This window comes from Cebus imitator, unplaced genomic scaffold (assembly GCF_001604975.1).
Source record: "Cebus imitator isolate Cc_AM_T3 unplaced genomic scaffold, Cebus_imitator-1.0 Scaffold91, whole genome shotgun sequence".
Classification (NCBI taxonomy): Eukaryota; Metazoa; Chordata; class Mammalia; order Primates; family Cebidae; genus Cebus; species Cebus imitator.
In genome coordinates, this window is record NW_016107406.1 from 5,662,247 (window position 1) to 5,675,347 (window position 13,101).

Genomic DNA, 13,101 nt, shown 5'->3' on the forward strand with positions numbered 1-13,101 from the left:
AAAAAAAAAAAAAAAAAAAAAAAAAAAGGAGTTCTGTTGGAGGGGTCTGAATCTTAACTGAACAATAAATCACAAGCCAAGTTTAGAAAATACTGATGCCTGAGTGCTACCCCAACCCTCCCTGCAGCCCCTGGGATCCCTGGAGTAGAGGGCAGCCATCAGCAGCCATCAAGTAATTTAATTATGCAGTGAAGGGTGAAAATCATTGATAGAGAGGCGGTGAGATACACTGTCAACCTGCTATGGAGGTAGCCTGGGGAAGGAAGTGACTAGCTGGGGATAAAAGGGCAAGACAACAAACATGTCTTAGATCCCTACTAGGTGCCAGACCTTTGCAAAATTTTTTATTTTATTGTTAAAACAGCCCCAGAGGTAGATGGTGAGAATTCCAATTTGCAGATAAGGAAACTGGGGATTGGTGAGGGTAAACCCCCTCTCAACCTCACAATGCTGGTCAGGGGTCAGAGCCAAGGCAATCTGATCAGCAAGTGGATGATGTTGCCATCAGCACTTAGTTTCCTCTTAACTGAAGCGCTGCGTGTAAAGTAAGTGGAACGTGATAACCATTAAAGTAATCCACAAGGCCGGACTCGGTGGCTCACGCCTGTAGTCACAACACTTTGGGAGGCCCAGGTGGGTGGATCACATGAGGTGAGGAGTTCAAGACCAATCTGGCCCAGAGGGTGAAACTCCATCTCTACTTAAAAAAACAAAAAATGGGCATGGCGGTGGTGGGCGCCTGTAATCCCAGCTACTCAGGAGGCTGAGGCAGAAGAATCACTTGAACCTGGGAGGTGGAGGTTGCAGTGAGCCGAGATTGCAACACTGCACACCATCCTGGGTGACAGAGTGAGACTCTGTCTAAAAAAAAATTTGAATAAATAAATTGGTAAAGTAATTCACAAGACCTTGAAGTAGTGAAGTGTAGGAGAAGGAGTTCCAAGGGCAGGTATTCTCATGGACCTTTTAACAATGACAGAAAAAGCCGCCAGCCTTCCCTTAACCTTGTGGAAAATGACTTTTGAAACATGCAAATGTTACTTTAATTTTTAGACTTTTTGGTCCATCCATATGCTAAGTCAAATTTTCTCTTTTCCCCTTTGCATCCTTAAGAAGAAGCTAACAGTTTTTCCTACAGAAAGATACAATTCCAAGGACTCAACTACCACACCCTTATTACACATATGTCAAATGTTTCAGCATCACAAGCATATGGCCATCTTTGAAGGTTTCCTAAACTCCCAAATAGCAAGACTTAGTAATAAAGTGATGGGCATATGGTCCCCTTAAATGCCAAACAGGTCAGCATTACGAGACTGAAGAATACCCGGGAGAAAGAGCCAGGCCCTACTGCCATCAGAGATAAATTTCATGACATTCATAATACAATCAAATCTCAAGCTAGAGAAGCCTTTATCTGCATGGAAAAGAAGTGGGGAAGTACATGATGCAAATTGAGAGCAATAATCAAAATGTCAGTCCCAAATACTTCCCCGTGAGTTTGCTATTGTGCCCCAGATTCCCACAAAAAAACTGTTGGCAGCAGATGTGGTTAAAGATGGAGAGTTTATTATTAAGCTAATTACAAAAATGTAACAGTGTGAAAATACATATATTGGAAAAGAAAAACGTTGGGACTTAAACAGTTCAAAACAAAAGTGGTCACCCAGAGAAAGTACTTAGTCTATGGAGGCATAGGAAAGAAAGGAAGAAAAAAATATCCTTGCCTCTTTTTTCTGTCACCCAGGCTGGAGTACAGTGATATGAACGCAGCTCACTGCAGCCTTGACCTCCCAGGCTCAAGTAATCCTCCTGTCTCAGTCTCCCAAGGCTGGAACCACAGGTAAAAGGCAGCAGTCCTTTTTCCTTCTTTTTTGAGATGATAGAGTCTCCTCTATCATCCAGGAGTGGAGCACAGTGGTGCAATCTTGGCTCAGGGCAACCTCCGCCTTCCGGTTCAAGTGATTTTCATGCTTCAGCCTCTTGAGCAGCTGGGATTACAGGCTCATGCCACCACACCTGACAAATTTTTGTATTTTTAGTGGAGATGGGGTTTTGCTATGTTGCCCAGGCTGGTCTTGAGCTCTTGACCTCAAGTAATCTGCCCGCCTCAGCCTCCCAAAGTGCTGGGATTATAGGCATGAGCCACTGCACGTAACCTCTTTTACAGTTACATCTGAGGCTGATCCTAGGATTGTCCTTAACTCTGAATGTTTATGCTTGACCTGGGAGGGTGGGCAAGAGAATCTCCTAGTAAATAGAAGCCATGTGAGTCTTCAGGTTGTACAACTCTGTCCACGGTAGGGTGTGACCCTGGGCATGTTCCTTAACCTCTCTGAGCTTGCAGTTACCTTTTCTATAAAATGGAAATTATACCTACCTTACAGATTTCTTACAATAGGAACCACATGTTAAGATATTTTTCAAGTGCCTAATACATTACCCGGGCATAATTATAAAATTGTCATCATCATCATTATTGTCTGTCATTATGAAAGAAACTCTGCAGGTTATAGCCATTTGAGTATACAGCCAGAGAGACCTGCATATACCCAGAGACCCAAATACCCCCCAAAAAAACTTTTATTTGCAGAGTTGTTAGCTCCAGATTGGCCAAAATACAGTTTGTAGTAGTTAGGAAAGAAAATGATAATAGTCATAATGATAACAAAAGCATAGATAGATAGATAGATAGATAGATAGATAGATAGATATTTTTTTGAGATAGAGTTTTGCTCTTGTCGCCCAGGCTGGAGTGTAATGGCGCAATCTCGCCTCACTGCAACGTCTGCCTCCTGGGTTCAAGTGATTCCGCAGCCTCAGCCTCCCAAGTTGCTGGGATTATAGGTGCCTGCCCCCATGCCCAGTTAATTTTTTTATTTTTAGTAGAGATGGGGTTTCGCCATGTTGGCCAGGCTGGTCTCCAACTCCTGACCTTAGGCAATCTGTCTACCGTGGCCTCCCAAAGTGCTGGGAATATAGGCATGAGCCATCCCTCCCAGCCAAAGCTAAAATATATGAAAGCGCATCATCCTATGTGCCTTACATAGCGCATAAACAACATAAGGCTGTTTAATACCAACAGCCAGTAGGAGGTACTGCTATTAACTCCATTCTCCAGGTTCGAGAGAACAGACAGAAGAGACTAAACAGTCACTCAGCTACACAACAGCAAGCTGGAAAAGGTCTCTGAGCTGAGCCATGAGACTATCCCTCCAAGCACAGGAACTAAATGCACGGGTCCCATGCTCCCTGTTCCGATCAAGGTCATGGCCACTGTAGGGTCTGTGAAGCCCCAAGGGTACATGAAAGCAATGGTAACACCTAGGAACACTGTCCATATAAAGTGTGAGAAAAGATTTTTTGACTCCTGCTCTTCATACCAAGCTTGCCAGCCTCATTCATTCATTAACCCGTCATTTATTAAGTGCTGTAATTAAGCAAGCATTTATTGGGATTTGAGCCTAAGTGTTATGAATACAAAACTATGAGTAGAGAAGGAAGAGGTGTAATGACAACATAAGCAGTGATCTCACTGCACACTGAGCTGCCCTTTACAGGCGGAAACCACATTCCCAAACCCTGCCATCCACCTGTTTCTCCTGCCAGTTGTCAAGCTTCCCCGAGTCTTCAGCGCCATGGCAAAGCCACTTATAAATTCCAATCTCAGCTCTAATTACACTGTCCGACAACCTCTGAACACTCAATCTCCTCTCCACCAAGTAGTCTGTAGGCAGCTGTGCACACTGAAGGCAACCAGAAGCAGTGGGAAAGATCCTTTCTTTGCATAAGCATTTCCTCTGCTATGATTGAGAAAGGATGCATGTTTGTTCTCATGTGCCCCCTGCATGATTATCCTGGGAGAAGATCTTGCTAGGTGGTAATGAAAGCTGTTGGCATCACAGGAATGAGAGACAAGCAAACAACTTACGGGTGCAGGGCATAGAGGCAGCATCGTTGTCAGCTCTGAAAAAGCCTCGGTCGCAGGTACATGAGGTGGCTCCTTCCCAGACAGAGTAGCTGTGGGGTGGGCACTTGGCACAGGTGGCATCCGTGGAGAGAGCCTTGTAATATCCAATTTTACAAGCTGCAGGGAAGAAGGAAAAACAAACAAATATAAACTGCTGCAAATACAGCAAAGCAAAAATGCAAAGCCACCTCCTTGATTCAGAAGAAGGGAGACATTCTGGGTAATCATTAGCGATCATGTGGCTTGAAATGCAGGTAATGCAACCAAAACCATTCATTGATTATAGTCACTCTTTAAGGGCCATTAATATTCCTGGTCAGGTGACAAGAAGTCCAAGGGAAGACATTTTCTTAAACCTGGCAGAATGAAGTAAAAGCAAAGCTAGTTCACTAAATGCCTTTCTATGTGCCGGGTACCCTTTATACGCATTCACGCTGCTTAATTCTTACCCTTTCCGGTAGGCATTATCTTCACCTTAGAAATGAGGAATTTCAACTTTGAGCAGTTAATTGCGGGCACAAGACCATACATCTGGTAAGTGTCAGCACCCAGCTTTGACCCCAAGGGTTCTGCCCTCAAAGCCTGTATGCTTAGTCACATGCTATGGAATTTCAGAGTGTAGCCTTTAGCCGGCCAGTGGGAAGTATATCCAAGTGATAACAAAGTAACTGCTTGGTGATTATTTCCTAACGATAGCTACAGGAAGAACCAAATGGAAAGACCAACAAAGGCAACCAAGTAAAAAAGACAGTTTGTAAGGCATGGGTCTCAGTTTCAGGGTGAAATAATAAAAACTGTCAATTGTAGATTTTGGAATATAGTATGCTAAGATTTTTTTTTGATCAATGAATATTTTGTGTCTATTTTTGAGTTAATAAAAGCCTCCTGTTTTTCCCTCTTTCTATTTTTCTAGCACCCTTCCCCCACAATGCACACACCTCCCAAGAGGCTGGTGTAGAGAACACGGACTATGTAGTTTTTTATACACCTGACATGCTTTCCATGACTTCATCTTCATAAACATTATACTGACACTGCCATCATACTGACACTAAGAACTGCTTTTACTAGTGTGGAAAAACTCACTGATTCTGCGAAAACTCATAATAAAAAATAATGACTAGGGTCTTGCTCCTCACTTTTTTTTCTTCCCCTATGGCCTTCATGATCACCTCTCAAATCTATCTCAACCCCAGATAAAAACGGACCAACACCTTATCACCTCTGAAATGTGTCTCAACCCCAAATAAAAACTGACCAACACCATCAGTATTAAACCCACAAAGACAAGGCCATTAAGAATAAAGTTATTTCATAACACCAGAGGTTCAAAGAAAATGTGCCAGTGACCCCAATCTTCCCAGGACAATTCACTCTCGTTTCTTTTCAATCGTCATGTCTTTGGGATGTGTCTATACTATCAGAAACAGCAGCGAGGAGAAGGACCCATCGGACATTTTCCATCAGCCTGGCAGCCAAAACAGACAAACTATGCTAGCAACGCAGCAGATCTTATTCAAACGAGTACTAGAAAGAGATCCACGAAGCTGCCTGATTCTCTGTGGAGATAGGGCCATCATCGCATTGTTGCTGCTCATCCATCAGGCATCTGTATGGCTTCCAGTTGAAGTCTGTTCGACCCACTTGCATATCCTGTTGGCATTTTCTTAATCATACTCTTGTAATGGCAAGCAGAAAGGGAATTTAGCAGAGCCTCAGAAAGGTACACAGTTACTTCACTCTAACTGAAGTTGTTTATGGAATTTCCTTTAACAAGCCAAAACTTTATGACATGTGGAGCACCAACAATAAAAGTGCTGGGAGATCAATCTCTCCCTTATTTGCTTTAGTCTTTCACTGGACCGGAGCATCTTAGAAAAACAAGTCACTCCAATGACTGAGATTTATGTGTCTCCAGTTTATACACATTGCATAATTAGATAAGGTTCAACTTGCAAGGTGCTTTTTTGGTCATGCTTAAGATGGCCCTAGGGTTTTGATTAAAATCAGAAACCCCTGACTCTGGCAGGAAGAAGGACTGGGGGTCAAGCCCGGCTTTCCCACATCAAACACAATGAGTCTCTGAAGAGGAACACAAGCCCACTGGGTCCCACCTGTCACTCAGTCAGTTGCAGTCGACAGAAGCAACTCGTGGCAACTCAAGACTTCGAAGAAAGCAAAAAATGTTTACATTTTTTTTTTCACATCTGAATGTTTGCAGAAAACTGCATATTACTGACTGATTCACATGGCACCCCTCAATTTCATCAAGCATCAAAATCAAAACTCACAGTGGGAGTGGAAGATCAACAAGGATGAAAAACTGTCCACTGACAAATCATCACAAAGTGAAAATCACGTATTTGAAAAGCTATTCTGATAAGACTACTTCCAGTTAAAACATTAAACTCATTGTTCACAAAAGTCAAAATGGAAAACGTTTCCTTCAATTTCATTAAATTTCTTACAGTGCAAAAACTTGGTATATATATTCCGTGAATTTAAGAAAAAGTGGGTTTGCAAGTTTATATTTTTTTCTGTTTTTCCTCAAAGCTGGTATTAATATGTCATCAGGAATAAATATATGTGAATTCATTTGGGAAATACAGTTTTATACCAATTTAGAAAATTGAAGGCTGCTGTTCTTTAAACACCCTATTTTTATCCTCTTTTCCTTTTGCTTTTATAAGCACAGGCAGAAAATACAAAATTGTCATTGTGCTATTCTCAGCAGCCCTTGCTACCCTTAACACATTCTTTTGTCTTCAACCACATTAAGACCATGTTATTAATATTTCAGGATTCTTAGAAAGGTTCTCTCAAAATACAGTAGTGGCTTTTCACACACATAGCCATTTTGCTGCCTACATTTAAAATGACCTAGTAAATTGATGGTTTAGTACATTTCTTTGCTCTATGTGGTGCATAGCCTTCCAGCACTTGGTGCATAAATGTGTAAGTACATTCTGCATTTATTCACTACTTACTAGCATCTTAAAACTTTCACTATCTCTTTCATTCTAAATAAAACCCCTGTGAAAGATGTACCTGTCGTAACAAGCATTGACTGTTATTATTTCTCATCCTTCTATTTAAGGTGAGAACTGCTACACCGTATTTCTGCATACTAATGACTTTGTGAGCAGGAAACAACTTTCTCCTGTCCTATTTCCACTGAAGGTTCACTAGCTAATGAACCATTTGAATGAGTGTCTTACTTGATTTTCTCGATATGCCATGGAGAAAAGATTAGTTCACATGTGTGATGCAAACTTTACATTCGGTTCCTTTACCTTTGCTTTAATTAGTTCTTTCTGCTGACCTTAAATTTTAAAAAGATGGAGAAAGAGAAGAAGGAGAAGGAGGAAGAGGTGGAGGAGGAAAAAGAAGAGCCAACTCTTTCCTTTCATTGGCTCACCCACTACCATAACAATGTTGAATTTTTTTTCTTTTTTTTTTTTTTTAAAGACAGGGTTTCGCCATGTTGGTCAGGCTGGTCTTGAACTCCCGACCTCAGGTGATCCACCCGCCTTGGCCTCCAAAGTGCTTGGATTGCAGGCGTGAGCCACCACGCCCGGCCCAACATTGAATTTTAAAGTAGTCTTGGTAATGTAATATCTTCGGGATTTTTGGTGCATTGATGTGTGTACATGACAGTATAATGCCCAATTTAATGAGCTAATTATACCTACTGTTTGAAACATTTTCTTTATGTGGCTACGACATTTTTCTGCTTTCTAAGAAATATAGAAAAATTGATAGTATCTGATTATCTTTATAGTTCATTTTAAAACTAATTTAGTGCCTAAGAGTAGCTAATAATGGCAATTGGGAAAATAAATATCAAGTGTTCACTGAGTGTTTATTGTTTTTATGCTCATTAGTCCATTTAATTGTCACAATAATTCTGTGAGCTTGAGGCATTATCAGTGTTCCCATTTTGCAGATGCAGAAACAAGGTTTTCAGTAACTTGTCCAAGGTCATATAGTTAAGTGGTAAAGTCAAGCATCTAACTCGAGCAAAAACTTATGTTTTTCTGAAATTTTTTATGTGAATAAGGTTAAGCTACCTAGAGTTAGGTCTGACCTTCAGCAAAAATATGACTTGGTTATAATGGAGGGGTGAGGATCTGGGGGTGGTCTTAACGTCTCTTTGTGCCCCCAGCCCAACCCCTTGCTGCCTTCATCAGCCACGAAAGTAGCCACACTTTGCTCTCTGTGACCCACTTTCCAGTCCAAGGCCTTCCAGAGCTGCACTGTCCATTAACATAACTGCTCACCCCATGTGGTTACTGAGCACTTGAAATCTGGCTGGTCAATGAAGACTGGCTGTGAGTATAAAATATACACCAGATACCAAACACTTAGTATCCCAAAAGTAAAACATCATTAACAATTTTTATATTGATTGCATGTTGAAAGCAATGCTTTGTCTGCATGCAGAAAAAAATAAAAAAAAAAAAAAAAAAAAAAAAAAAAAAAAAGACAAAAAAATAGAAAAAGAAAGTAATGTTTTGAATGTAGACTCAAATTATTAAATTTAATTTCACCTTTAAAATTTATTTTGCAATGTGGCTACTAAAACACTTAAAATTATCTATGTGGCTTGCATTGTATCTCTATCAGACAATGCTATAGCATAGGGCCTTGTGTGTGTGCTCCTGTGTGCACACACACACACTTTTGCAAACACAGGGCACTGAAAGTGAAGGAGGATGTATCACAATCACCAGGGACCTATTTTCAAAACTTACCCTGAATCTACTTAGACGAATCTGGTTCACTTCTTGAAGTACTGCTCTCAGCCAGCTGGCTAATTTTGAAAACTTCATTTGGGCTAAAGTACTAACAAATGGACATTAATGGGGGGTTAAAAATTACCTTTCCAGGTAACAAATTTGCATCGTAATATAGAGTCACCTGAAGGTCTGGAAGTTCTGATGTTGATTCTCTAAGAAGAATCTGAACCATTTATGCAAACTTGTTCCCGTAAAATATTTGACAAAGAGAGGCTTCTAGGTCTCCCCAACCCTATCCTGTGGGCATGATATTAGGCGCACATGACCAAAAAGCTTCCATGGGGAATTCTGCCTTCTCTGTACTGGATATATAGTATATGCAGTATGCGTAGGAATCTATGTTAGAAATATCAAAGTCATTTAGTGGCCATTATTAAATTAGTTTTTTGATAAATTTTTCACTTGTTGTTAGACTATTTATTATGTTAATAATATAAGAAAAAAATGATGGGAAAGAAGCAGTATCTGTCAAAGAGCACTACAGCTTTTGAAGTTTTTGTAACAATGTGCAAGCGCCAGCCATCTTTGGGGAAGACGTGAACATTAACCCATAGATTCCCCATAGTACAGATGGGAATATTAAGGCACAGAGGTTAAAGATTTGCCCAAGGCAGGGTTGATTTTCTAACACAGACAATATGGCTTAAACTAATATGCTACAGACCTCTCCTCTTTCTTTTCAAACAGACAGGGTGAAGATGGACAATTGAGACTGCTATTGGGCCCATCTGACGCTCCTCTATTCATGAACAGTCAAACGCTGGCAAACCCATATTGTCCAAATCACCTGCATTCTACAACTGATTTGACTGCTATCTACAGAGAGTGGTTAAAAATTAGATTGTTGAAGGGATCTTAAAAATCATCTCATCCAGGGATGGGCAAATGTTTCTGTAAAGAGCCAGGGGCCAAGAGGAAAACCAAGGATACGATGAAGGTACTTTGTAGACAATGCCTTAATCTTCTGCCTCTGAAGGTAATTCATCATATTTGTTATTATGTATGTAACAAGATAGAAAACAAATTTTCACAATTTTGTTAGTGATAGAAATCAAAATATAATAGTAAACCATTAAGTGCTTTTTTGCAGTATAGATTTATTTTTATTTTTATTTTTTGAGGCACAGTCTTGCTCTGATACCCAGGCTGGAGTGCAGTGGTGCGATCTCAGCTCACTACAACCTCTGCCTCCTGGGTTCAAGCAGTTCTCCTGCCTCAGCCTCCCAAGTAGCTGGGACTACAGGTGTGTGCCACCATGCCCAGCTAATTTTTGTATTTTTAGTAGAGACAGGGTTTCTATTAAAATGTTGGCCAGGCTGGTTTTGAACTCCTGACCTTATGATCAATCTGCCTCAGCCTCCCAAAGTTCTTGGATTACAGGCATGACCCACCACGCCAGGCCTGCAATATAGATTTATTAATGAGGAGAATGGAATTCTTTGTTGGAGAGAGAACAATTCACTTAATTTGATTTGAAAAAAAAAATGTTCATTATTACCAAATCAATTCAAAATGTCATCTATTAAAAAACATTCTTAGCTCTCAGATCATACAAAAACTCGTGGCAGGTCAGATATGGCCCAGGGGGTCATACTTTGCCAACCAGTGATCTTGCTAGACATGTTCATTTTTGAGATGAATAACTTGTCCACGGGTCCTTTTTGGAGCACACCACGATTGAGTCTTTACTTTATGGTTCCTCTGCAGTACCTCCCTCAGTTTGTAATGACAAAGCGTAATAAACTGCATGTTTTTGCCATTGCTGCAAATGAGTAAACTTTCCATCAACCATCTTACTGGAAAAGCTGATTTTACTCAGCACCATTATAAGTAAAACTACTTTTCAATTGATTTCCTCCTCCTCTTCCTTCTTCTTCTTCTTCCTCCTCCTCCTCCTCCTTCTTCCTCTTCTTCCTTTCTTCTTCTCCTTCTCCTTCTTCTTCTTCAATTGATTTTCTTCTCCTTCTCCTTCCTCTTTCTTCTTCTGAGATACAGTCTCACTCTGTTGCCCAGGCTAGAATACACTGGCATGATCTTGGCTCACTGCAAACTGCCTCCTGGGTTCAAGCGATTCTCCTACAGGATTACAGGCACCCGCCACCATGCTTGGCAAAATTTTGTATTTTAGTAGAGACGGGGTTTCACCACATTAGTCAGGCTGGTCTTGAACTCCTAACCTCAAATGATCCACTCACCTCAGCCTCCCAAAGTGCTTGGGATTACAGGCATGAGCCACCACGCCCAGCAATTTTCTCTCTCTTTTTTATTAAATGGTATAGCCTGATTTGGGAGCTATTCCTATACCATTTTGGGGGTAATTTCTTATAGTCAGTTCAAATTTCTGCAATTATATATTATCACTAATTTTACATTTACATTGTTTTATGGTTTTTCTTTCCTGAGGATCCTGAGCTTAAACTGTTTTCGTCTATGAAATAAAAGAATAATTCTATTTTTTTTATTATTATTTCTGAGCCACTAAGTTCATGAAACAACTACAATAGTAATTGAAATGCTTTGTGTTGATGACTGATGTAGACGAACAATGCCTTACCCTTCTGCCTGTGAAGATGGGTTCACTCCCAACCCCAGTCTGAGATAAAGACAGAGACAACAAAAAGTGTTCAAGAGCTTTGAAAGATGTAACTGGTCTCTCACGTGTGGCCTAAGCTCTAATTTGGGACATTAATTAACTAAAGAAAAGCTTCTAAACTGGAGATAACCTGAATCCAAATTCAGCAAGAATGCCAAACTTCTCATGTCAGTAGCTTCTAATCTCAGAAGATCAGTCGTTTCTAATCTTCCTTCTCAGAGTCTAGCATGTGTCAGAATGACCAACAAAGGACTTGTTAAAAGACCAATTGCTGTCCCCCACTCCTACTTTATGATTGGTGAGTCCGGAGAATTTGCATATCTTAAATACTACCAGGTAAAATGTGTTTCTGGACCCAATGGCAACATTGCTGGTCCAGGGACACATTTTTTTTTTTTGGACAGAGTTTTGCTCTGTCACCCAGGTTGGAATGCAATGGCACGATCTCGACTCACCGCAACCTCTGCCTCCCGGGTTCAAGAGATTCTCCTGCCTCAGCTTCCTGAGTAGCTGGGATTACAGGCTGGCGCCACCACGCCCAGCTAAATTTTTGTATTTTTAGCAGAGACAGGGTTTCATCATGTTAGCCAGGATGGTCTCGATCTCCTTTCTGACCTCGTGATCTGCCTACCTCGGCCTCCCAAAGTGCTGGGATTGCAGGCGTGAGCCACCGCGCCCGGCCCCAGAGACACATTTTGAGAACCACTGTCTAACTGTAAATAGACCGGTCTCCAAGTAAAAACTTAAAAAAGCAGCTCATCTCAAATAGGTTCAAACCATCTCATCCTTTCTCTAATATCCAAATGCTAAAGGGACAAATTATCACCAGGAGAATAATAATTGGTTTTGGAATTCGTTTTGGAGTTGGGAAGAGTATGTCAGAAATCTGATGTGTTTGAGGCCTGGCATGGTGGCTCACACCTGTAATCCCAGCACTTTGAAAGGCCTAGGTGGACTGATTGCCTGAGGTCAGGAGCTTGAGAGGAGCCTGGCCAACACGATGAAACCCTGTCTCTACTGAAAAATACAAAAATTAGCTGAGCAGCGTGGTGCATGCCTCTAATTCCACCGACTTTGGATGCTGAGGCAGGAGAATCACTTGAACCTGGGAGGCTGACGTTGCAGTAAGCCAAGATCATGCCACTGCACTCAAGCCTGGGCAACAGAGCGAGATTCCATCTCAAAAAAAAAAAAAAAAAAAGAAATCTGAAATGTCTGAAATATGAAATTTAAATTATTTCTCAAACCAATATCTATGTGCCCTGTAATGCCCCCCAGATTATGAGACAGAGCCTGGAGTGAAATATCCTCGTAGAAATGGATTACTGCCAAAGAAAAAGTAAAAGAGATGAAGCTCACACACAGAACTCTGTTATGCTAAAGATTACACCATGAAATTCAAAGGAAACTTACCAAACTAATACTGTCTCAAGTAAGTAGTTATCCTCTGACATCAATATTATGAACTGATCATTGCTGTTTTTTGATACTGTGTTTCACAACTACTAAATGACACAGTTAATTCTTATTTATTTGATTTCAAGTATTTTTTTATTTGATACTCTTCTGTTTTCTAGATAGTAAAATCAGTATAGTACAGCCTGATCATTGTTAAAAATTACTAAATAATTAAACTTAGCTATTTCAAGATATTTTTTGTGCATTCTGAGGAGATTAAATTCCAAAAGACAGTTGCATCACTAGAAATTCAAGTTTATCCCATTCATACAAAGTTTTAC

General features: G+C 40.6%; 1 protein-coding gene across 2 annotated transcripts in view; it reads right to left on the bottom strand.

Annotated features, from left to right (window-relative positions):
* Window positions 1-13,101, bottom strand: part of EPHA4 (EPH receptor A4) — a 157,906-nt gene that overhangs the window by 80,418 nt on the left and 64,387 nt on the right. For both annotated transcript variants that reach the window (XM_017535298.2, XM_017535299.2), the window contains exon 4: window positions 3,932-4,087. In XM_017535298.2, the coding sequence (XP_017390787.1) occupies window positions 3,932-4,087 (156 nt within the window). The remainder of the gene's footprint in view (window positions 1-3,931; window positions 4,088-13,101) is intronic.